The 25,795-nt window shown below is 39.4% G+C and overlaps 1 protein-coding gene across 1 annotated transcript in view; it reads right to left on the bottom strand.

Moving 5' to 3' along the window:
• Positions 1-25,795, bottom strand: part of LOC127619503 (microtubule-actin cross-linking factor 1-like) — a 229,139-nt gene that overhangs the window by 78,033 nt on the left and 125,311 nt on the right. Inside the window, exons 16-35 of the mRNA XM_052092341.1 lie at positions 25,714-25,791; positions 25,400-25,561; positions 25,009-25,113; positions 24,633-24,728; positions 24,408-24,533; positions 22,306-22,458; positions 16,058-16,212; positions 12,287-12,413; positions 12,016-12,199; positions 11,770-11,936; positions 11,014-11,192; positions 10,757-10,895; positions 10,151-10,344; positions 9,904-10,063; positions 9,359-9,442; positions 9,119-9,226; positions 8,882-8,980; positions 8,634-8,753; positions 8,413-8,504; positions 8,116-8,251 (exon numbers count right to left, since the gene is read on the bottom strand). Of these exons, the coding sequence (XP_051948301.1) occupies positions 8,116-8,251; positions 8,413-8,504; positions 8,634-8,753; positions 8,882-8,980; positions 9,119-9,226; positions 9,359-9,442; positions 9,904-10,063; positions 10,151-10,344; positions 10,757-10,895; positions 11,014-11,192; positions 11,770-11,936; positions 12,016-12,199; positions 12,287-12,413; positions 16,058-16,212; positions 22,306-22,458; positions 24,408-24,533; positions 24,633-24,728; positions 25,009-25,113; positions 25,400-25,561; positions 25,714-25,791 (2,664 nt within the window). The remainder of the gene's footprint in view (positions 1-8,115; positions 8,252-8,412; positions 8,505-8,633; positions 8,754-8,881; positions 8,981-9,118; positions 9,227-9,358; positions 9,443-9,903; positions 10,064-10,150; positions 10,345-10,756; positions 10,896-11,013; positions 11,193-11,769; positions 11,937-12,015; positions 12,200-12,286; positions 12,414-16,057; positions 16,213-22,305; positions 22,459-24,407; positions 24,534-24,632; positions 24,729-25,008; positions 25,114-25,399; positions 25,562-25,713; positions 25,792-25,795) is intronic.

Here is a 25,795-nt window from a genome sequence, read left to right as displayed (position 1 = left end):
TTTTTTCTATAAGCTCTCCATCAAGCTCTCTACCAGTAGGTTCTTGATGCTGCTCTGGTTTTGCCATATCAGTCATGATGCTGTGCTGTGTGTGAGTCTTCTCATTCAGTTCTGTGTTTACATTAAACAGCAGATGATCAGTCTCATGTTGAGGGGTTCCATTAGCAGTTCTACCAGTCCTAATTTCCAAATATTTGTCTTGAATATTCTCATCACCTCCTGGCACAGGTGCATAGCTACCACTTGTTTGGGGTAACTCTAAAAGCTCTACTTTATTCACATTTTCTACTTTGTTATCTTTGACAGTAGGCTTTTGAGCAGTGGCAATGGCATCTTTTTCACTAACCTCAGTATTTCCTAAGGGTGAAACTATAGATGTCTGACATACGCAAGAGTTTATTGAAGCCTGCAGCTTTTCACTATTTTTATTTTCCGTTTTAGCTTGCTTACTATTTTTACCTCTGCCTTTCTTCTTTCCTGGTACTTTTACAGTCTGTGTGGGTGTGGAAGCAGATTGATCCAAATTAGCCTTCTGACTGTCCTTGTTTTCCTCAGTTTTCCTCTCTGACTGATTTGCTTCTACTTTGAAACAAAGCCCTTCTATTTTCTCTGTAGATGGGTCTTGTTCTTTGTGCAAACCATCAGCAGTGTCTGAGAAAATGGTAGTAGAGATTGCAGGTTCATTCATTTTCTGCCTCTGGGTCTCTGTGGTATGATCATGGGAAGTTGTTAAGTTACTGTTTTCCACCACTTTCCATTTGATCTCAGAAATCTGTTGCATTTGGTCAGGGCTTTGACTTGGATGAAGTGATTTGATATCTTGGTTTGGGGGCTGCTGAATCCTTTTTTCTGCTTTCAAGGCAAATTCAGTCAATACCTCTAATGATGCCTCAGTGCTCTTCTGCATCATTTCATGTGATGAACCTACATTAAACATTTGCTCCTTGTTTTTTGAATCAGAACAGTGCTCAAATATTCCAAAATTTAAGGTATTTTCAGGATCCTCTTTTTTCAGGAATTCAGTATTTTTTACTTCAACCTCTGAAGGACATAGTGGTGGTTTACTCATTAGATTTATTTCAGGAGTCCTATTATTAAGGTTGACCTGATCTGATACCAGATGAGGAACAAGAGGACAAGACATTCCATTTGTTGAGAAGACCTTGGAACTTTCCATCTCAGCTTCATCTACATGTGCTATGCTGTCATGAAGCTCTGCTGCCATTTCTCTAGAAATAAGCCCATCTTCAATTGCCTCAGTAATGTTGGGGATCCTGTGTCCACTGGCTGGATCAAGTAAACCCCCTTTCAAAACCTGATTTATAGCAATACATTTAGCCATCTCTTCATCAACAAAGCCTTTCTTAACAGCTTCTGGAAGAGACAAACGCTCTCCACTGTAAATGTCAATTATGCCCCCTGTATCTGCTTGATTTTGCAATATTCTCAGTGCAGGTATGGGATCCACATGGCCTGCCATAACAGCCTGTGGTAAGGTCATAATTGTATCTGTTTGTTTATTTATAACACCCCTGAAAGGCCTCACTTCAAGGAACCTCTGTCCTGTCCTAATGTCAATCTTACACTGATTTATCAGCACAGAATAGGGCACAATATGAGCGCTTTGAGGGTCCAACAAACCACTTTTTACATTGGGTGAAGCCATGGCTTTATTTGTCATTTGGTCATCTAGAAGGCCTTTGGAAATAGCCTCAGTCAAAGTAAGCCTGGTTTTGGAGGCAGCATCATAAATTGAGCCTGTAGATGCCTGGAGAAGTGTAGTGGCTGGATCCAAATTAAATGGTTCTTGGCCCTTGAAAGCCTTTTCAAGTTCTTCTAATTTTGGAGCGATTGTGCGATCAACGAGACCTTGTTCTAATGCATTGACAACAGTGAGTCGAACACCAGAGTCATGATGTATAATGCCACCTTCTGCAACCTGCTGGGATAAAATCTGCTGAGCCACCTCCTGTCCAATTATGCCTTTCTGAAGGGCTTCTTCTAGTGGCACAGCTTTTTGGGATTTTGGGTCCACCACTCCATCAATTTGTAACTGCAGTGCCAATTTAGTGTGAATCACTTTTGAATCTAAACCTTTCCCCTGGCATGCCTTTTCCAGTGCAAGAAGCTCCTCCTTTGTACTCTCTTTAATCAACCCAAGGTTGGTTGCAAGGGTAACTGATACCTTCTTGTCCCTTTGCAGGTCAACTATTCCTCCTGACACAACTTGGGCTTCAAGGAGACGAGCTGCTGTATCAGAGTCCAACAGGCCTGCCTCAGCAGCATCCTTTATTGAACAGAACCGACCATGCTCCACGTCTACCACACCGGCTAAAGTCTTTTCTGAATGAAGCACAGAGGTCATTAAGTCCTCATTCAACAGACCTTCTTGCACCACATTTTCAACACTAAGTGACTTACAGGCATTCAAATCCAGGAAACCACCAAAGAGACCAGCTTTTGCCATAAGCCTAATAGCAGTGTGCCCTGGAAGCAAATCCTGAGTCACAGCTTCATCCAAAAGACATTTTTGGCCACCTACAGTTAAGAGGCCACCTTGTTGCAGCTCCATAACCATACACTCAAGCTTCACATCGTCACTAGGTTCCACTGACAAAGTCTTAATTTCTGATAGGTTTAATTTCTCAGTATTTATAACTTTATTTTGCTGATCAAGGATTCTTTTCTTTACCACTTGTTCAATCTTTTCCTTTAGTTCCTCTGACTGTTTTGCAGTCTTAGGCAACTGAGATTGTTCTGAATTGACATTTAGCTGATCACATTGTCTTAATTTTATGGTATCTTGGAATGAAGTATGTGCACTGCTTTCATCCATATCAGATAATGTTTGATCAGTCATCTCCATAACTGTTCCACTACTCTCTGCCTGTTCCATCTTTTGACTTTGCTTATTTTTAGGTTCATTTACTTTTGAATCTTTAAACTGATTCTGAGAAAGCTGAACATTCCCTGATATAGCCGTTGGTGGGGCTGAGCTGGTATGTGAAGGTTTTATAAAGGTTTGGTCTGTGTCTGTCAAGTGTGCACGATCTTCCTCTGTTCTTTTTATAGATTCCTCTATAATCGTGTTCTTACTGGCAATTTCGTCTTTTTTAATTTTGGGTTCTTCTTTCTCTCCCGATGACAGAACTTTCTCGTGCCAAACCACTTTAATTGAAGGCTCTGTAAAGGTTTGTTCTGTGCCTGTCAAGAATGCAAGATCTTCCCCATATTTTTCTATAGTCTCCCCCATATCATTGTTCTTGCTGGCAATTTCATCGGTTTTAGTAATGGGTTGTTCATACTCTCCTGACAACAGAACTTTCTCTTGGCAAGTTACTTCATATGAAGGCTCTACAAAGGCTTTGTCTGTGCCTGTCCAGGGTACAAGATCTTCCTCTGCTCTTTCTATAGTCTCTTTCATATCAGTGTTCTTGCAGGAAATTTCATATTTAATACTCTTAGGTTGTTCATACTCTCCTGCTGACAGTATTTTACCTTGACAAGTCTCTTTATGTGGAAGCTCTATAAAGGCCGTTTCTGTATCTGTCAAGGGTGGAAGATATTTTTCTTCTCTTTCTCTCGCTCCCACAACAGTGTTCCTGCAGGCCAATCCATCTTTTTTAATCTTGGGTTCTTCATACTCTCCTGATGCCAGAACTTTCTCTTGCCAGTTATCTTTATGTGAAGGCTCTATAAAGTCTATGTCTAATGTCTGCTCTTCATACACATCTGACGACACACCTTTCTCATCCCAAACCACTTTAAATAATGGTTCTTTAAAGGTTAGGTCTGTACCTGTCAAGGGAGCAAGATCTCGCTCTACTTTTTTTATAGTCTCACCAATACAAGTGTTTTTGCTGGCAATTCCATCTTCCTTAATCTTGGATTCTTCATACTCCCCTGAATACAGAACTTTCTCTTGCCAAACCTCTTCATGTGAAGGCTCTACAAAGGCTCTGTCTGTGCTTTTCAAGGAAGCAAGATCTTCTACTTCTCTTTCTATGGTCTCTCCCATATCAGTATGGCATCTGTCAATTTCATCCTTCTTAATCCTTGGTTCTTCATACTCTCCTGCAGACAGCACTTTCTCTTGCCAAACCACTTTAAGTGAAGGCTCTACAAAGGCTCTGTCGGTGTCTTTCAATGGTGCAAGATCTTCCACTTCTCTTTCTATGATCACTCCTATGTCAGTATTCCTTCTGCCAATTTCATCCTTCTTAATCCTTGGTTCTTCATACTCTCCTACAGACAGAACTTTCTCTTGCCAAACCTCTTCATGTGAAGGCTCTACAAAGGCTCTGTCTGTGCTTTTCAAGGAAGCAAGATCTTCTACTTCTCTTTCTATGGTCTCTCCCATATCAGTATGGCATCTGCCAATTTCATCCTTCTTAATCCTTGGTTCTTGATACTCTCCTGCAGACAGCACTTTCTCTTGCCAAACCACTTTAAGTGAAGGCTCTACAAAGGCTCTGTCGGTGTCTTTCAATGGTGCAAGATCTTCCACTTCTCTTTCTATGATCACTCCTATGTCAGTATTCCTTCTGCCAATTTCATCCTTCTTAATCCTTGGTTCTTCATACTCTCCTACAGATAGACCTTTCTCTTGCCAAACCACTTTAAGTGAAGGCTCTACAAAGGCTCTGTCGGTGTCTTTCAAGGGTGCAAGATCTTCCACTTCTCTTTCTATGATCTCTCCTATGTCAATATTCCTTCTGCCAATTTCATCCTTCTTAATCATTGGTTCTTCATACTCTCCTGCAGACAGAACTTTCTCTTGCCAACCATATTTAAGTGTAGGCTCAAATAAGGTATAGTCTATAGTCTCACCAATATCAGTATCCTCCCTAGCAATTTCATCCATTTTAATCTCGAGTTCTACATTTTCTTCTGAAACTAGGATGTTTTCTACCAAATCCTTTTCAAACTTGCAAAAAGCTGAGCTGTCCCCTCTAACTTGAATGTTGTCGTTTTCTTGTTGGATTGGTCTGGCAAGGTTTATCATTTTAACATTTTCACATATTAGTTCTACCAACTCCGGTTCTAGCAAGACTAGACGTTCTCCTGAGTGAGCATCAATGTAGCTATGTGTCATCAAGTGAGTAAGAAGTTGGGTTTGGACCTGCTCTTTTGACTTGCCTTTCTCTGTGATGGAAGAGTCACAATGGATATCTGCATGTGGGACAGGGAGTGACAAAGAGTAGCCAGATCCACAACTCAAATGGGGAAGGACATCTGGGACCTGGGTCTGTTCTAGGATATCCACTGCCTGTGGCTCTAGTATCGCCTTAGCTTGATCTAGAGGGACCACCTGCCCACGGTCAGCCAGGTATACTGCACCAACATAATGACGTTTATTCAGGGCTTTCAAGGCAAACTCTCTATTGACAACGCCCTGCTGCAGTGCCTCACTTACAGGGAGCAGCTCCCCTGATTCTGGCCATAATATTGCCTTAAACGACTGGAGAGACTCCAACACACTTAAAGCTGTGTGATGAGAGAGAAGGTCTCTTTGTACGGCCTCATCTAACAGGAAACGCTCTCCACTAACTGGATCTAATATTCCCCCAGCTTTTATCTGTCGTGTTATAAGCGTGCAAGCCAAGTCCTGATCCATCAGACCATACAGCATAGCCTCATTTATGGTCAATCTGTGTCCTGAGCGAGGGTCACTGATACCTCCTGAGAACAACTGAGCTTCCAGAAGTAGAACTGCAACATGTCGGTCGATGAGCCCTTCTTGAACAGCACAGAAGATTCCTACATTTCTGCCAGAGCATAAGCAGACAGTACCTCCTGGCTTTTGTTTAACTGGAAACAAGCGCAGACCTGTCTCCTGATTGATAACACATCGCTGCTGAAAGTCTACCAGAGTTAGCTTTTCTGCTGTATTAGGATCGATAAGCTCTTGTCGGTTAAGACAGGTTTGCAACTTATTGCAAAGAGTGGTGGATAGCAATCCCCTCTGCCTTGCAAATTCCAGACTGACCATTTCTCCATTGGAACCAACCTTGATGCCGCCATTGCTTACCTGCAGCTCAAGTATACGTAGCCCCACTAGTTCCTTTATGACACCTTTTTCCATAGCAGCAGCTACTTGTAATACCTGACCCTCAGCAAAGTTTGATTTGTTGACAAGACAAAGGGCAGTCTCCAACTCTACCAGTGATTGGTAGGTATGTTTATTAATCAAATCAATAGCAAGACCCTTGTCTAATGAGAGGATGTCCGAGGATTCTGGCTGGAATAGGCCACCCATGATGAGCTGCGCCTCAAGCAATACAAGACAGGTGTCCTGATCTATGAGGCCTCGCTGTGCTGCCTGGAAAACTGGAAAGCTTTCCATGGTTCCAAGGTCAATTACTCCAACAATGATTTCTTTGCCCTGTGGAAAGAAATACTTTGCATAAAAATCATAATTTTAAGAATAGGTCTTATTTGACATTGCAGTGTATTTTAATTTACAGTATAACTAGGAGGAAAGAAAAAAAAATGCCCACCACCATAGCAGGAATACCTGAAGTACACATAATTAAAGAAGTCATCATCATCTTTATGTTTACATTACTTTATTCCACTGTTTACGAGTGTAAAATATAATACATAAACAAAATGGGAAGTACAGCAGTTTTTCTGCTAAACTATTTGGCAGCACTGCACCGCAGTGTGGAAAAACTAGCATGATGCACAAACTGATTGGCTTAAATACACTAAAAGGCAAAAAAGAGAGAGAACACAGACTGAAAATCTTGAGAACAAAGAAGGCAAAGTTAAGTGTAAGCAAGCACTACTTACCAAGTGGTCCTTAGACGCACACACACTGATAGGCCGAGGGTTCGGCAGTTTGAGGCGCGATAGGGTGAGAAGCCGGATGTTAGCGATCTGCATGCCACAATCCAGCTGCCTGAAATGCTGCCCGGGACTGACTAAGGAACCTTCTCTAACAAACTATTTTCTTAACTCCATTACCTATTTTCATATGCAGTTTTGTTTTAAAATAAGTCTTGAGACTTACCAAGGAATGCATGAAGATCTTGACTGGTTTTTTTTTTTGTATTACTAATCAACCAAGGATAGAACTGCATTCCGATTAATGCTTTTTTTCTGTCTAACTCCATATTCCAAGATGATGTCTTAAATTCTCTCCCGGCAGCTGTTAGTGATTTTGAAGCAAAATGCTGATTAAGTTTCACAAACAATTATAGTATTAAAGACATGGACTGAAAACAGACAACACGACAGACACACAAACATACGGCTGTGACCTGGACACATCATGTTAAAACAGTGAGGTGTGGGTTTGCTTAGCTGGCTTCTTGTACCAAGGAAATCTGTTGGCTATTTTTCACTGATGAATCTATCTTGTTTATTTCTGTAAATTTAGGTATTCAAACACACCATTGTCACACAGTAACCACTATATAATGATTGATGTATGAGTTCAACACAATGATGCCTGTGGTTGCATATATCAACAAAACAATGTGGATGTAAACACGTTTTATACTGTTGTCTACATGTTAATCTAATGGCTTATACCAATGAAATGTGCAGGTTTATAGTGTTAAAAGGGAAACTCTTTATAGAGAAATACAAACTACAAAAAGCTAAACTACAATGTGAATGTAGCTTACGTTGCCACTAAAATTGCTATTCAAACTGTATTACTATTCTAGTCTGTTAAGCTGATGAATTGCATTGAAGCAGATGTGGTTAATTAATATGACAAATAAGGATGGTGTGGGTGACATGATATCAGGCATGTTGTGGATAATGGAGGTGATTCAGATTTCACACCATGCTATTAATCTGTTACAACAGTTAAAAATAATATATATCAGTGAAGTGTATAAACGTGATGATAGATGTTAAACCACACGTGACAGGCAACACAAAAACATACAAATTATTCACTCGCGCTTGCTCTCACATACACACACAGCTGTAGCATTTCTCCAGCTCACACTGACCATACTTGACCATAACGCAGAGCAATATTAAAAGCAATATATTTCAGAAGCATCAATTCAAGACAAGCCTTTGCAGTTGAAGCTCGCTTCGGTAAAGTATAACACAGCTGTCAATAGTGACTTCCCCATGCCCCTCTAACTGTACCTTACGTTCCTCGTCTTTGGCCAGCTGCTCTTCCAGTTGTTGTAATTGTGTGGCAGAGCTGTCACACAGTTGACTGTAGGTGGCAGTCAGCTCATCCAGCTGGGAGACCATCTGGGCACGCTCTTCAGAAGAAAGCCTGAGGATGCATGGGCTGCATTAATAAAGTTTTTGCATACATATTGTATTTAGCAGTTATTGGTCCTCAAATGTATTAGTCTAATTTGATCAGCTGTACTTGGTCTGAAAGGTTTGAGAACCACTTCCATTGTATATCTACAGTAGTTTAAAAACACTCACTTGCTTGCCTGTTTAGACATCAGGAAAACTTCAGTGCTCCTGATAGCTTCAGCAACCTCTTCTTTTTTGGCTGCTAACTGTTCACCGATGGCCTAAGTGAGACAGATTATTTAAATGCCATACATCAAACATTTACATGATCTAACACACATAAATGTACTACATTTTGAACGACATACTACTGTCTGCATAATATTTAAAAATCGGTAATCTAATTTTACCTGCTGTGTTGCAAGTGATGGCTCTGCCGACCTTCCATCTCGCTCCGACAGGCCCTTGACCCAGCCAAGCAGCTCAGAGACCTGCCCTATTCTCGCCTGCCTCTCCTCCTCTACCTCTTTCTGTACCATGAGGAGGAAACATTTCCATTTAACACAACAAGTATGATGAAAACTAATATTGTCTTAGGTGCAATATTGTGTTGGCTTAGGTAAAAATTGGGCATAGAAATGTACTGATGATAACACACCTCTTCCTCTTCCAGTCGCCGCAGTGCATCACTAATGTACTTAACATGTTGTGTTGTCAGAGTGACAAGAGCAGTGTAGCGTGTGCGTAGATCCATGAACTAATAGGCAGTAGAAAAATTTGATAAAGCCCTTAGATTAAACTTAAATTAAGTCAAGACAATCAATGTCAACAATTAATTTAATACATAAAAAGCTGAATACTAAATCCTAAACCTCTAGGTTTTGCCTTTGTTTACCTCTTGAGTAATGACATCTGATGAAGAGTGCATTCTTCTCCTTTTCACAGGGGATTTCTGGGTCGTTTCGAAAAAAGCTCTAAATGTCATAAGTTGGAGTTCATAGTCCTAAGGCACAGATGGGGAGATATGGTATAGCCAAAAGTATAATGCTTTTGTTTAAACATACTTAAATTGTTCCCATGATGCCTGCCAGAGTGACAGTAACCAGCAGACTGTACAAATCGTCAGTGTGCTTACCTTGACAGCAGCACAGTATTGTTTAGAGTTTGTCTGGCACTCATCCAGTTTGGTCTGGTTCTGTTCGATCTCAGCCACCAAGGCCTGCAGAAAAACAGATGTCATTTTTTATATTTATTTTTATATTGGAATCTAAAACTAGATTTTGCTTGAATATTGTGTGCAAACTCTTGGAAATGCTGAATTTATTTCCTTGACCTTTTCAGTTGTTTGAAATTAACTGATAACGTTTTTTGTTTTTTTTAATCCATTCAAATTCAGACTGATTCACTAAAGAATCTTTTCAATTCGTTTAACAGAACAGACACACACACACACACACACACACACACACACACACACACACACACACACACACACACACACAATTGCACACAAACCAGACATAACTTGTGAGCACGTTATACTTTACCAAAGAACATTACTTTAAAAAAAACTTTTTTAGGATTGGAAACACAATTTTAAGGTTCTCCAATATTTTCTGGTTTTCAATGACCATGGAAAACCCGTTTATAGCACTTGGAAGTATCAGTCTCCTCTCTCACTGTTTGCTGTGCAAGCTGCTCTGATAAAGCTCTGCTGTCCGTCTGCTCTGGTTTTGTGTTCTCCTGTCTTTTGGTGGTCTCCTCAATCCAGCGGATAAGAGAAGAATGACCTTCTCTGTACTGCTGCAGCACTGAACCCAGCATCTCTAGATCGGCATGCCTGTGACCCATTAAGTTTCATGTTACAATTTGAACTAATTACAGAGCATATAAGCAGTTACCCACTTTTGACCTCTACACAACTAACCTGGTCTCCATTTGTCTGCACACTCCATTCCACCTCTCTGTGAGCTGGTGTGCTTTCTCCTGATACCAGTCCAGTTCGGGGCTGCGGTCAGGGTGCAGCTGGCTAAGCTGGTTTCCTGCCTCCCTAGCATGCTGAACATCTAAACTCATACTCTGGAAGATGTGATCTTGCTCTTCCAACTCTGAATGCCATTTCTGTAACAGAATGACAAACATTTTGCAATACATTCAAAAGCTAATAGTGTTAACTAGTTGTTGACCAATATGAGTTATTATTGATGCAACTATCCAGTGACTGATTGGCTGATGGCTGATATAATGCATATGTAATAATACAACACATGAACATGTGATTATCATTACATTATAGGAATACATTGATTTATTGTACACGATTGTATTCAATATTTACTCACTCAAAGAAATTGTAAACAGAAAAATCACATTATCCACTGACAATCAGCTGGTTCAAAGGGTAACTACTACTAGTTTTAATCAGCCAATCTAACATGCTTATCAAACGATACCCATACTCTAACTATAATCAGACTGTCTGACACATCGGTTAATCACTAGAAACAAACATATCTGTGCGCATGTGTCTCACCTTTAACTGTTCTCCCAAGGCCTGGATTGCAGAAGTATCAGCAGGCACAATGTCCTCTTCACTCAGTAGACTCTCATACTTTCTCACCTGACTTTCTGCTGCCTGCAGGCTTCTCATTAACACATCTACTGTCTTTAATCTGGCAGAAGGAGTAGAACAGAACAAACTCATGCTTGTCCTTAAGGTTAAACAATGGCAGATGACTAATCAAAGATGAGTGTAAGCATATGTGTTATGAAATGTCTTTAGGTACTAACTTTTGAAGATAAACAGATGAGAGAGAATTGAGTTTCTCTATGTGTTCTACTGCCAGGTTGAGTTCGGAGCGTAGGACAGGCACACTGGAAGAGGTGGGCTTCTCCTCAAAGAAGCTCACACAGCGACGAGACACCTCACCCAAATCTGACTGAAGACCTTTCAGATCCTTCTGGAGCTTCTGCAACATCATTATTCCTTAGATTAGATTAATTTCTCAAAATTGGACTTTTGTGGCTGTTAGTCCATTTCTAAAGCTTTGAGGCCATCTATTTGCTTGTGTACTCCTACAAGTTGACAAAATTAACTCAGCAGATAGACACAATAAACTTTACAATCTTTCTTATCCAGAACAATTAACCAGAAATTTTGATGACTCAACTTGCACATAATTTGTCCAATAAAATGCTCTTAAGAATAATACTGTCCCTCCCCTTAATACTACCAGCCTCTGACTAACTATAGCAAGCAACAAAATCATGGTTAATGGCTATGATGTCACCAAAAGCCTATTGGATGTTTATCAAAAAGAGAACTCCTCGATATGCTCGTCATTTGATCAGGTCTTGAAAAACATTTGTGTAAAATTTTCGGTATTTTCAACTGTAAAGCAATGATGCAGTTAATACATTAACACTACTGTTTACTAATGTTCATCAGATAATAACTGTAATGCAGATTAAACCAATTCATTAATAATTAATAATCATTGAGGTTATTGACCAGTAGGGGAAGTAGTTGTACAGGTAAATCCTCACCTCTTGCTCTTCTATATGAACCACATTGTCTATGACATGTCCTGATAATGTGCTGGGGTGTGGAGACTGTATGCCACGCATCAGTCTGCTCTCTGCATCCTCCAGGTTTGACTTGATGTTTTGCAGCTCCGACAGGTATGCGAGAGACACCGATTTATCCTTTTCCACTAAAATACAAAAGTCAGTATTAAACATCATTCCATGTGGTTTCATATATCATCAACACATCCACAAAAAACATCTTACCTGTCTCTAAAGAGACCAGCAGTTTTTGGCAATGTTCACGGCAGTTTTCAGCATCCCTCTCTAGCTCAGTTCGTTCAGCCGGCGAGAAAAGGGAGCTCTCGCGACTGTCTGTCTGGAAGTCGGACAGATGGACATCCAGGTTGTCTAAAGCTTGCTGCCTCTCTACTGGGGACAGTAAGTGCATCTACAGAGAAAATTGAGTAAATGGAAAATTAGGGTATAAATAAATAAAATCCAATATGAGAGTAAATGGGAAATTTGTGGTACGAACTGTGTCTAGGCTCCAAGAGGAAATATTTCTGATGTCTTTCTGCAGGTAGTGCCAGGAGACAACACTCTTCATGTTAACATGCAGCTGGTGCCACAGAGACATGACATTCTGGTACATCTGCTCCATTCTACACAGAGAAAAAAGAAAGAAAAATCATCTCTTGTTTTTTTTTGTTTTTGTACCTATTTATGGTCTTGTTGTGTGCAATTTATGGGTGTGCATTATTCTAAAGATTTTTAAAAAAATCTTTTGTCAAAATCTAATAACACTTAAGAGCCTCTAAAATTACTTTTCTCTTGATCTACCCAAGGTTGTGCAGTCAGGAGAAAATAATCAACTAGATTTTAACTACATCTGTGAACTCGACACCACAATGCTAGTTGCTATGCAATTGCTATAGTGTTCTGAATGGTTGTTAATGCATTGCTGGGTGGTTGCTAGGGTGTTTTGAGTCATTGCTTGCTGGCCTAAGTAAAAGAGCCCAAAATATGGCTTGGATCCCTCCTTCAAGAAATTGTTATTCTATGGGATTTTCAACCATTTTATCATCCAATCTGAAGTTAGATCAATTAGAAATTGAACCCTTGTTGAACGCTGAATCCTGTTGCTGCCGACATGCTGCACGAGTGTTTGTAGCTTGCTAGCCATTGTTTTATCCTTTGCCATTTTACTGCGTGCTTCTGGTTTTATCCTCTTTTCTTTCATTTCATCTGTGTGTATTTTACCGCGTGCACCAGTTTCCTTTTTTCTGCTTTTTCTGCTTGTCTACCTCTGTGTACATTAATTTTCTCCACTTTTACACAGATTATTGCATCAATCTCAAAAATCTGCTGATTAGGAACCACATCGATCGCAAACCCTTGCCACCCAAGAACGACCATAACAACAACAACAACAAACAATTCCGGTAAGTCATGCCATACACTCATATTATTGCTTCCTGCATTGCATGTCATATGTTTACAATAGATTCTCCCACCAGCAGTGAGCGAGTCACATGTGATAAATGTAAGGAATTAGTAAGGCTGATGGAGAAGGTTAATGAGTTAGGAGGCATGCATCCGAACACTAGATACCCACAGAAGGGCGATTGGGTGACGTCTCAGCGGCATGCTCGCTCCGCAAAGTGACACTACTCTCCCGTTCCTGTTAGGGTTTCCAATCAATTCTCCCCACTCAGTGATGCACCCACTGATGATCATATTGAAAGAACCCCAATATTTGGTGATTCTTTTGTAAGGAATGTGGAAATAGAGACTACAGCCAACATTGTTAAATGCATTTTGGGGGCTCAGGCATCTGACATCAGGTCAAATTTACAAGTGCTGGCTAATACCAAACGTAGATATTCTAAAATTGTTATTCATTTTGGCACTAATGATGTCCGGCTTCACCAGTCGGAGATCACTAGACATAATGTTAAATAGGTGTGTGAACTTGCAAAAACGATGTCAGACACTGTAATATGCTCTGTTCCCCTCCCTGCTCCTTGTGGTGATGAGGTTTATAGTAGATTAGTGTCACTAACTGATGGATGTCTGAGTGGTGTCCAGAGAATAGCACAGGATTTATAGACAATTAGAAGAGTTTTTGGGATAGACCTGACCTGCTAAAGAGAGACAGACTCCCTCCAGCACCTTCCTGCTGCTCTCCTCTCTAGTAATTTGGCTTATAGTTTTAATAATGATAGTATTTTACTAACTGGGGCACAGGTCAGGAAGCAGACAAACTGGTTAATCCCATCATCTGCAAGCTGCCTTGAGATGTCACACAGGTCACATAAACTACAACACAGAGACTGTATTACCTAGATATAGAGAATGTGTTTGTTCCCTAAACTACCAAACACAAAACTCTCACTACATCATTTAGAAAAAATGTGATTAAGGTCAAACATGAAAAGAACAAAATAATTGAAGATAAACATCATATAAATGGTAGGGCTACTAAACATTAGATCTCTTTCTACCAAAGCCCTTAATGTCAATTACATTATTACAGATCATAGTTTGGATGATAGAGCTTTAATTGTTGGTGACTTCAACATTCACATAGACAATGAAAATAACACATTGGGATTAGCATTTATCGATATTCTAAGAGATAACTCTCTTTGAGTCAGACTAAATGTGGCAGGACTAACTCATCACTATAATCATAAGTTAGATTTAATTCTGTCATTTGGATTTGATGTTGATACTATTGATATTCTACAGTAGAGCGATGACATCTCAGATTATTACCTTGTCTCTTGTTTGTTGTGTTCAGCTAATGTCACTTAATCTACACCATGCTATCGTTCAGGTAGAACTATTCTTTCGACCACTAATGATAGCTTCACTAATAAGTACTGTCGCTAAAATGGTTAAGATTAAAGCATCGACCGAACCAGATATTCCATCGCAGCACAATAGTAATGACTTCATGAATTCCTTTACTGATAAAATTTAAATAATCAGAAATAAAATTGGAACTATGCAATCAACTGTCACAGCACACAGTGTCTCATAATTTTGCTCATGATCAAAAGCCACAACATGTATGTTAGATCCAATACCAACTAAACTCTGAAAAGATGTATTCACAGTAATCTCAGAACCTCTTCTTAATGTTATTAACGCTATCCTTGGGACATGTCCCAAGAAACTTTAAATCAAACCGCTTACTGATCCTAGACAACTGGCTAATTACAGACCGATTTCAAATCTACCATTTATGTTGAAAACACCAAAAAAGTTAGTGTCCTCCCAACTATGTTAATTTCTATGTACACTATGTTGTTCATATATTCAGAAATTCAATATTTAAAAAATGTCTGTCCAGATTTATGCCCCATCACAGTACAGAAACTCATCAGAGTTACAAATGACTTACTCTTATCATCTGATCGCAGCTTCTTTTCTCTTCTAGTGCTTTTAGATGTTAGTGCTGCCTTCGACACAGTAGATCACGACATTCTCTTGAATAGGCTGGATAATTATGTTGGCATTTGTGGACTTGCATTAGCATTGTTTAGGTCTATTTATCAGACCACTACCACTTTGTATGTGTAAATAAGGAATTGTCAAATAATTTATTTTTTTTAAATGTTAAGTGATGTGTGTTATGATAAGTGCTATACAAATAAAAATGACTTGAAATTTTTGCAGTGATTAATTGCACCTCAGTCTTCATGGGCACCCCCTTTCCCCAGGCTCCAGTGCGACTGCACATTTTGCAATGCCTGTAGTTATGCCACTAAGCACAACTCTTCTCAATAACCTGCATCATTTGAGCTATCATTAATGTTCATAGCACAAACAGCACAGGTGAAGTTTAATACATAGGTAAAGGGGCTAGCCTCACATATTTCACCCCCTCACAGTTCAATCAAATTCTGATGGATAAAATAAAGTCCCACCCTTCATTATGCCCTGCTGACTATTTTGTTTCACTCGGAAATCTGTTACATTACACAAGACTGTGGAGCGGAGGGGGGCAGGGCCGGGGTGGAATATCGCGCGCCCGGTCCCCAATCGGCCTGATGAGGCGCGCGAGGGATAAAGGCGGCCGGTGACAATGGTTCGAGAGAGAGAGAGAATTACGGACATGTCCGTCATGTGTGTTTATGTTTGTGCTTTTGGTTTAAGTTTACGTTAAAATATTATTTATGTTGACAAGCCGGTTCTCGCCTCCTCCTTGCCCATCCTTTAACTGTTTTACAAAGACATAAGTGTGTGAATGCCTCATTGACATGTTTAGAAGGTACCTGTAAGAATCTGTGTACTGTACCTGCTGGCAGTGTCAATGGCCTCCTGATTGGGAGGAGGGACGGTGAAGCACACAGATGGAACCATGGCCTCATTTCCTGTCGGACTGATGACCTTCCACTTGGTCCTCTGAGAGTTATCCTCCAGAACACACTCCTCTCCTTTACTGATCGTGATCTGGAGAAACAGAAAGAGAGAGCGATAGATGGAGAAAGACATAGAAAGGGAAGGGCAGAGAAAAAAGAATGAATGGGGGAAGAGAGTGTAAATGAACAGTAAGGGAGAGAGTTCTGAAAATGTGAGCAAAAAAGCAAAATTGATGGTCAATGTTGATCATAATGTCAACCAAAAGATGAGGAATAATAGGTTAATGCTAATGGCCTTCATATGAGATGAATTAATTAAGCGAAATATGAATAAGTCAAAATAATGCCTTACTGCACTACCAAAACACCGCAACTGACCCAGGAAAACAGCATTATATTTAAAAGGGGTTCTCTTGTTCATTTAGATGTTGAATTACAGTTGGTTCTGTTTCATTCCTTCTGACCGCCAGAGACAGTGATAATCACTAGTGGATTATCACCACGCTAGCCAGGTCGAGACAATATACCAACAAAGTCACTGAGTTTGAGCTGAGTTCTGTAGGTTTATACATTGCAATAGCTCAGCACCTCTTTCGCTTTAATGCCTGATATGGATAGGTCGTGTTTATTTCGTATGATATTCGTGCTGTGAAGTATCATCCTCACAGCTGTGACAGTGTGCTCTTCACCCATTCTACGTATTTAGATTACCTTGTCATTTGAGTTTTTCATAGTTTCAGTCAGTTTTATATTTCACTTGTGTACCATTTTCTCAGCTTCTTGGTAACAATCTTTGCTTCTCGGTACTATTCGATGTCTGGCATTAACTACACTAAGATGGCAGTTCCCTGCTTACTTAATTATCTCTCCATACAGGTTTGTCGTGAAGTTTTTTTTAACCTTTATGATACTCCGTGTCCTGCGGTGCAATCTACTGGCCAGTTTTTGGAGCAGTGGATATATTCTTTCAGTTTTATTTTTTTTTTAATCAAAAGTTTTTGCTTGAGATAAATCGCCTTTCGGTTCTACCTGAAAGAATTAGATTACTTCTTTCTTGCCTTTTTATATCATCGTGGCATTCTTCCCGAGTTTATCATCACACTACTCTACTTATAGCCTTACGGTTGTATCCGAGCGTGTTCATTAATCACATTGATCATTGCACGCAGCTCTTTTGACAGCTTCCTGCTGTCCTATAAGCTGTGCCCAAATGATGTTCTTCCAGATGGCTGACATGACGTACGCCCATCCTTTAGGGAAATCAGCATCTGAGAGAGGGTCAAATGGACCTGCTGCCAAGGTGTCGATTGCTCAGGAGAGATTACCTGAGGATTGTAAGAGGACTCTGAGGGACCTTCCAGTTGTTCCTGGGCACCCCTTCAGACCTAATGTCAAGAACTGCTAGAAAAGAGGGTGAAGTGGCCAAATGCCAGCTGACACAGGTGCCACAAGCTCAAGTTCACCATCGCTACGTGATGCCACAGCAAAACATCTGCTTACTTCACAACCATAGACCCCTCAGAGGGCTCGTATTGTTGAGGATGCACATGGTTTTCTTTGAAGAAACATATCAAGGTAAATTTCTTATTTCTGTATATAACATATCCTGCAATTTAACTATATATCACTGATATTATTGGGCTGCTGTGAGAGATTAATGCAATGTTATCAATAGGGCTGGCCGATAAAATGATCTAGATGTTAATCTGAAAAAAGAGAGATGTCCTTGATCAAACTTTTGATCTATGTTCTACATCTAGAACAGGAGTGTTCATTACATCAATCGCGATAGCTAGAGCACCACTGGTTGGGTTGATTTAAATGAAATATAATAGATTTACTTTTCATTTCCTGACATCTGTCGCTGCGTGCTGTTTGACTGATAGGCGGCTAATGTTTGAGCGCTAAAGCGCCTAAATGGCCGTATAGATGAGGCATTAATGTAAACGCAGCCGTTTAAGTCTAAAGTGAATTTAAACAGTGGGACAAAAAGTGTATTTGCATCAAAATGTTGGACTTGAAGTATATATGTAACCGATTTGAGCACTGTCTGGTAGGATATGTCATATAAAGGCTATTAATCAAACAACAATAAACAAGGAATAAAAGATACAAGAACTAAATCAATGTTGAACTTTGTATCTCAAAAGGAGGATAATGTGGCCCCCATGTGCTTCTTAAATAAATAATTCACACAAAAATGAAAATTCTCTTATCATTACTCAACCTCATGGCATCGGTCTATGGCTTTCTTTCTTCAGAACACAAATTAAGATTTTTAGAAGAATATTTCAGCTCTGTAGGTCCATTCAATATAAGTGAAGGTGTGCCAAAATTGTGACACTCCAAAAAGCACATAAAAGCAGCATAAAAGTAATACATACAACTCCAGTGGTTTAATCCATGACTTCAGAAAAGATATGACAGGTGTGGGTGAGAAACAGATCAATATTTATGTCCATTTTTGCCATAAATTTATCTCTCTGCCCAGCAAGTGGCGATATGCATGAAGAATGTGAATCACCAAAAACACAAGAAGAACAATATGAAATTTAAAGTGTATATTGACTGAGCAGGGAGGAGGATTAGTAAAAAAGGAATTAAATATTGATATGTTTCTCACCACTTCTATCATATCGCTTCTGAAGACATGGATTAAACCACTGGAGGCACATGGATTAGACTACTTTTATGCTGATTTATGTGATTTATGGAGCTTCAATATTTTAGCACCGATTCACTTTCATTGTATGGACCAAAAGAGCTGAGATATTCTTCTTAAAATCTTTATGTGTGTTCTGCAGAAGAAAGAAAGTCATACACATCAAGGATGACATGAGCCTGAGTAAATGATGAGAGAATTTAAATTTTTGGGTGAATAATCCCTTTTTAAGCATGATGTAGCCCCTGTACCAAACAACTTTTCTTTTTTTGCATTCCTTGCATTATTTGAACATGTTTTATTCACAACAATAACACTGTTGGCATTAAGGGAAATGTAGACCCTACAAATAACTGATTTTAATGTAATTGTTGTATTGTACATACATTACGATTTAAAATGGTATCATTGAAATGAAAATAACTTTTTAATCTTTTCATTTCTGTTATCATGTCTCCCTTTTATTTTTTGGAATCAGATTCATGTAGTGTTTATCATAGATAAGTGATGTATTTTAAAAGTTGGCATACAGTGTTCATTATAATGGGGAATAGGTTTTACAACTCAGTACTCAATAGTCATGAGTCCTTTTAAATGAGCTACTCTTTTACTCTTGAGTAGTGTTTAGGAAAGCTACTTTTACTCTATTCACACTACATTTTTTTGGAAGTAACAGTACTTCTACTTGAGTATGATTTTTCAGTACTCTTTCCACCCCCGTGTTCCACACAGCCAACTTTTTTTGGTGTGACGAAGAAAGATTGGTTTGGGAGTGTAAATCTAACAGACGAGTACTTTCACATTCCTGTCGCTATTCATCGAAGGAAGTTTTTGCATTTCAGTTTTCAAAATCAAGCCTATCAATTTAGGGTTGAGTCACTTGAATGGACATCAGCTCTGCTGCCACTTAGGCTTTTCCTTACACCTTTAATCATTTTTACAAGGTCAAAGATGCTGCCCCCCATGGTGTATGTTCTAAAGTTCTTCGAGAGCAGCCTTAACTATTTTTTCAGGTAGATGGCATTCCTCATGACTATGTTGGTATGGGTCATCGACTAGTACTTAACACAACCTCTGGTGGTCAGTAGGAATGAAATGGTTTAGTGAATTCCGGAGACCGCCAGAGTGCTTGATCACTCAGAATGTGCAAGAAAGGCGTACTGAGGTGGAGTGCTGAGCTACTGCGGTGTATATACCTTTAGAGCTAAGACCATGTCACCATGTGACTTTGTTTGTATATTCTCTAGACCTAGCTGACTGGCGTGGCGATAAACCATTTGTGCTTAACACTGCCTCTGGCGGTCATCCGGAATTCACAGAACCACAGTTACATATGTAACTAGCATTTTTCTGCCTTGCATTGCCCTGCTTACATGAAAACTAAAGGTCATCATTAACGCTAAATGCAACATAAAAATTAAAGCATTCAGAATGGTTTAAGCAACTTAAAAATCAAAGAGAAGATATGAGAGCACTTTCTAACACCCCACCTCAACTCAACTCACCATATCCCTTGCACACAGAGAACATTGTCCAAAATACGTTGCACATATGCTGCTAATATATGATGGTAATAATTAATAAATATATGTGATGTAGCAAATACACATGCTCCCCCCATGGAGTTGGCCAAAAATCTGCCGACCTGCTTCTTATATACAGTATATATTATAGTGTAGCGTAGTATAGTATAGTATTTGATCTATGTGAGAAAACAATTTGGTATGATATATTACCTTGATTTACTGGTTGGAGAAGAACACTTTTATACACAGGGTCAAAAACTAAGTTGCCAAGGGCCAAATGAGAGTAAAAGAGATATAATAAATACTTTAAATCTTATTTTAAGAACTATTGTGTTACTCTCACTTAGTGAAATTATTAATATAAAAGACATGCAAACCAGCTATTAATAAAAACATCTAACAATTTAACTTGTACCACTGTGCAGGCTTTACTATTAGAGATTTTCTTTTCTTTAGAACCATGTGGTGACTTGCAACATACATATGGAAAATCCTTGATAAAAGCTATCAAAATAAAATATTGGGGCACAATAACACTATGGGTCTTTTCACCACCACAGGTGCATTTTCACAATTTGAGACTAGCTGTTCACTGTTCGTTACAAATATGCAAGGACAAATAGCTAAATTATTCAAAATACAGTTTCACAGCAGATAAAAAAATAATTAAGGCTGGTAAATTTTCTCAATTCACACGCACTGGGAGATGTGGCAAAACGTTAATTTGGACTCAAATTATATATAGGCTGTATGGGATGCCAGAAGTAAAGCAAGGGTCCCTTGTGTGCAGGGCCAGGCCAGAGAGCAAAGGTCAGAGGAGAAGAACGATTGACAATAGTACCTGAGAGTTGGCCTTGCCCAGCCCCGAAGACACACATAAAGAGGAAGGGAGAAGGAGGGCAACAGAGAGAGAAAAAAGGGGTTAAATGGAGGGATAAAGGAAAAAGTGGAGGATTGGGGTAGGGCAGAGAAAAGGGGGTGGAGTGGGAGTAGGGAGGAAGAAAGAGATTATTTTTGGGCATATATTAGGCCCTTTCGGACTAAAATAATATGATCAGGAAGAGAAACAGATTGCGTGCTTATGAGTATTCTGCATACGTATCTGATTGTATCTTATTTCATTTGACTTCAATAAAGTAGTTATTGAAGAGGGGGAAAGTAACACGATATGTGCACAAAGAGCAAGTTATATATCCAAAAAGCAGATTATTTCGATATGCTACAGTAGGTGTGTTCATCACTTATGATATACCTCCTCTTTGCCAGGTTTCTCTGGTCACAGCTAAATTGGCAAAGACCTGAGATATCTCCTGGATATAGCTTGGTCAAAAGCCCCTTTCACTTGTACTTGCCTTAACAGCTCCAGGGCAGAGTTTATTACTAAATAAGAGCAGATGATTTCTCAGCAGTACTGTGGGGTGATCATAATGATCAATCAATGTCCATGTAAAATTAAGTCAGCTGACAATGACATCTCATCTTTTAATGAATTATGCCACTGTGTCTATTTAAAAGCTGTAAGTCAAGTAAGAGATGTCCTTGTGGTAGCAATGCAAAGCCATCTTCTCCTGAAAGCCTCTTCCTTTTTTGTACTTGATGGCTCAAAATGGGTTGTCATCACACTCTGATTACAAGTCCACTGGGGCTGCTTGACCAAACGGTTTGTAACTATCAAGATTCTGAGAGCAACTGCTATGCATTAGGATTCTGCCTTTGACGGCAGCTGCCTATGTAGGCGATATTGAGGCCAGGTTTTGGAACAGTTAAAAATGTGCTTCACTGAAGCCCTGAGTAGAGCAGACAATGAAAGCTAAGAGAAAGTTTACAGATGAGGTAAGACTGGATTGAAAGAGGAACTTCAAACTCTGAAAAACTGAATTAGGATCACATTTATAGATCAGTTCTTAAGAGTAGAAGATCAATGCAGGGCTGTGATGTGCTAAGGTAAGGCAAAGCGAGTGGGTTGTGATGGTGAGATATCTGGGGTGTGTCATACCTCTATTTGCCGGTAGTCACAGATGGCACGAATGGGTGTGGTGGTGCCCAGGTTACTATCTGCACTGCGGGGGCGGAGCTGGACAACAGACTTGGCCCGGCCTACAAGGCTGGCCACTGTGCTGCGGTATTCAATCAATTGTTCTTTCTCTTCCTGGAAAACAAGCAGACAGCAGTTAACAACAGTTACAGTGATTTAACTACAGATGGGGTTTCACTTAAAATCCCCTTATTGCTTTAAGAAAATGGCAGCGAACTGTGAAATAAAAGCACAAGTTCAAGAAATATTTAAATGTATTACACTATGTCCAGATCAGGTGAAATGGAAAAAGTGGCCGCACTATGCATATATTGTTTATTTTGCACAGACGCGTTTCGGCGTGTGCCTTCTTCAGTGTGCAACAAAATCACAATGTACCCAGTCTTATATAACCACGCCCATTACCACACCCATATCAGGTGCAATACAATAAGTTTCAAATGTCAAGTAATCTATCTGTTCACACTGAAAGGGAAAATATTTAGCAATTCCACACAATCCCCACCATTCAGAACACACTGTCATACCGCTTAAACTGTCAATGAGCAGAACAGCAGCAGTGAGTCTTTTCACTGTTGTCTAAAATTGTAGCCAAATAGAACCCTCAACTGACAACTGTTGATAACTTGAAAATGCCATTAAACCTAAATGATTTACTTCAACTACTACAACTTGCAAAATGATTGACAGACAGAAAGCACATCGAAGTCTTCTGATTAGCTATTCAAAAAATTTGACTATGGTCCACAGCCACTTGTTTTTTCGGTTTACACAGTCTAGTTCAGTCACAGAGACCAGTGAGATTTCTCATGACAATTATTTCAGTGATATCTTTCAGGCAGTAGGAACATTTTCTGCATACTATTCCATAAAAAAGTCACAAAGAGCACCTTTAATATCCAGATATGTGGAGCAAGATGAACCAATGAGACTATGGGGGCTACTCAGTGCAATGCTGCAGAAAGAGATACAAAGTGGCCGACAAACCGACTGATTTCAGAGTCAGAACTATTTAATTTATAATTGACATGTAAGCCTTTGCAAATCTAAAAGTTTCCATAATTGCATTTCCATAAAAATAATGATTTTTCATGCTAAATGTCAAATGAACATTATCTGAGATGTGTATTCATGATAATAAATACTCTTTTTCTTACATAAAAATTAATTAATGAAGTAGCTTTAAGCAAACAAGAGGCAATCACTGCTATTCTTCCCTGGGTTATTATTTGCTTAGCTTTCGATTTACTAATTAATGAGCTGCGTATTAGAATGTGGTACAGGAGAGTATGACACTTCTATGAAAAGCTCATGAGGGATTCATTAGTTCTGGCTTTGGGTAGTGCTAATAACATTACACTCTCCATATGAATTTTACATGCAGTATTAAATTTGACTGCACAACAGCATGGGCATAGAGCTCATCAAAACCACAGAGATTTTCAGAGCAACGTAATGGGAAAGTTATGGCAAACATGTCAAAAGGTTATTTGAGGGATATAAATTAATCTCTCATTAACTGTGCTTTTTTTTTTTCTAAGCAAGATGGAGACATCAGTCAAATTAATATAATCCCCTAGTGAGAGCTGTAGCCAAATGTAGGCAGAAGAGGCCACAGTTGTCACTGTGAACCATTATGTTCCTACTGATTTACAAATATTATACACATTTTTATTTTACCAATCTGTTAAAATCACATTGAAATGATTATCCATCCACACTTGGATAACATGTTTTACTGCACTAATGTCCTCACTTTACTGTAAAACAACACTTGTGCCAGCTCTGTCTCTCTTCCATATGGCGAGAGGATATGCCCATTGCTCTGTCCGCTCTGTGGAACCCCTCTCTCACGGTGCCATCTGTTGTATTTAAGGACACTCACCTACTCCAGTGCACCCACGGTGCTCAAACATTTAAATTCCTAAACTGAATGTAAAACTTGTAATGGACAGCATTACAGCAGCATATTAATAATAATCAATCTTAAGTGCCAGCAAAACGGATTCAAAATATGATTTAGAAATGGATTTTGCACATAGTGATCAAAGAATCAGACCCACCATGGAGTCCTGCAGCAGGTCCTCCAATCTGCCAAGTCTGCTGTTTTTATCACAGGTGTATTGTCTCTTAATGGTGTCTTGAAGCTGGCGTAGATAGCTCTCACAGTCCCGTGCATCATTCATAAACTATTAAATAAATATAGGCAATACAAAACAGTCACTTATAAATAGAAACAGAAAAGGCATTTCTAGGATAAGATTCCACTAAAAAGCCTAACTCAGTACCTGGAAGAAGGCAGTGTTGTCTTTGAGGTGTTGCTCCACACATATGGAAAGCTCTTTGACCCACTGCCACTGCGTCTGCAAGGCAGCACTGTAGGCCTGTGAATTGAGAGGTCAATAGGTCAGGATTTTTCAATGGTTTAATCCGTATCTGTTTGAAAACTGGTTTCTGCTCAGAAAATCTGGTTAAACTCTTCTTTTTTACTGTGTCTAATACTAACGTATGGAGATTTGTTCATATCAACGATGTAGCCAAATGTTTACAAGTCTGCCATTGAAAAACCCATATTGATCGTCCAATAATCTGAATATTGGAGGGATGTGCCCCTTCGATGTCTATGGGGATTACGGCCCTGGAACACATTGATAAACAGCTTACCTCAACAGTCTGTTTGGCTGGATGGTTCTCTTGACACAGGTGGTCGGCTCTCTCCTGGAGGGAGTGCATCTCTTTCTGTTTTTCCTCCAGCTCTGACCTTATTTCCTGAGAAAGGATATGAAGGATGAAGGATATTATTCTATAACAACACCCTGACAACCACAACTACATTAAACACTAAAGTATCAATATTTTTGAGAATTGAGATAATTGCAAAAATGTTCTTTAATGTTATAATATTATATTATAATAGAAAAAAATACAGAAAACAATATATGGAAAGGCAAAACAATTTACATGGAGTTATACAGGACTAAATTATAGCACATATTGTGGTCAGAGGTAGTGTTGACTTCTAAACATTTCTTTTAGAGTGCTATGAATGTCTTACAGCATATTGCTCTCTTTTGGCAGCCATGTTGGTGTTGCTGTCACTCCAGTCGAAGGCCAGCTCCTCCTCCTCCCTCTCATTGAGCCAGATCAGTTCCTCAGTGCAGTGGGACACAAAACCTCGAAGGCTCTCCAGGCAACGCAGTCGCCATGACGAATGTTCCTGCAAAAAATTATTTGTTCTTTGGTAAGAAGCCACACTCTGTCACACCCTAATGAGATAAGGGAACAGTAGTATTCATAATACAGAAGCTAATGAACTTAAATACACTCACATATGTCTGCTTACTATAACACGAAAAAAGAAAAACTCACCAACAGTTTGAAATACTGGTTCTCCAGCTTGGATAGAGATTCAGAGTAACTGCTACATAAATTAGGCGAGACCCTTGACTGG

The sequence above is a fragment of the Xyrauchen texanus genome, chromosome 26 (genome assembly GCF_025860055.1).
Source record: "Xyrauchen texanus isolate HMW12.3.18 chromosome 26, RBS_HiC_50CHRs, whole genome shotgun sequence".
Taxonomy (NCBI): Eukaryota; Metazoa; Chordata; class Actinopteri; order Cypriniformes; family Catostomidae; genus Xyrauchen; species Xyrauchen texanus.
The sequence above is the reverse complement of the archived record's forward strand: the minus strand, read 5'-3'. Positions and strand labels throughout refer to the sequence as shown.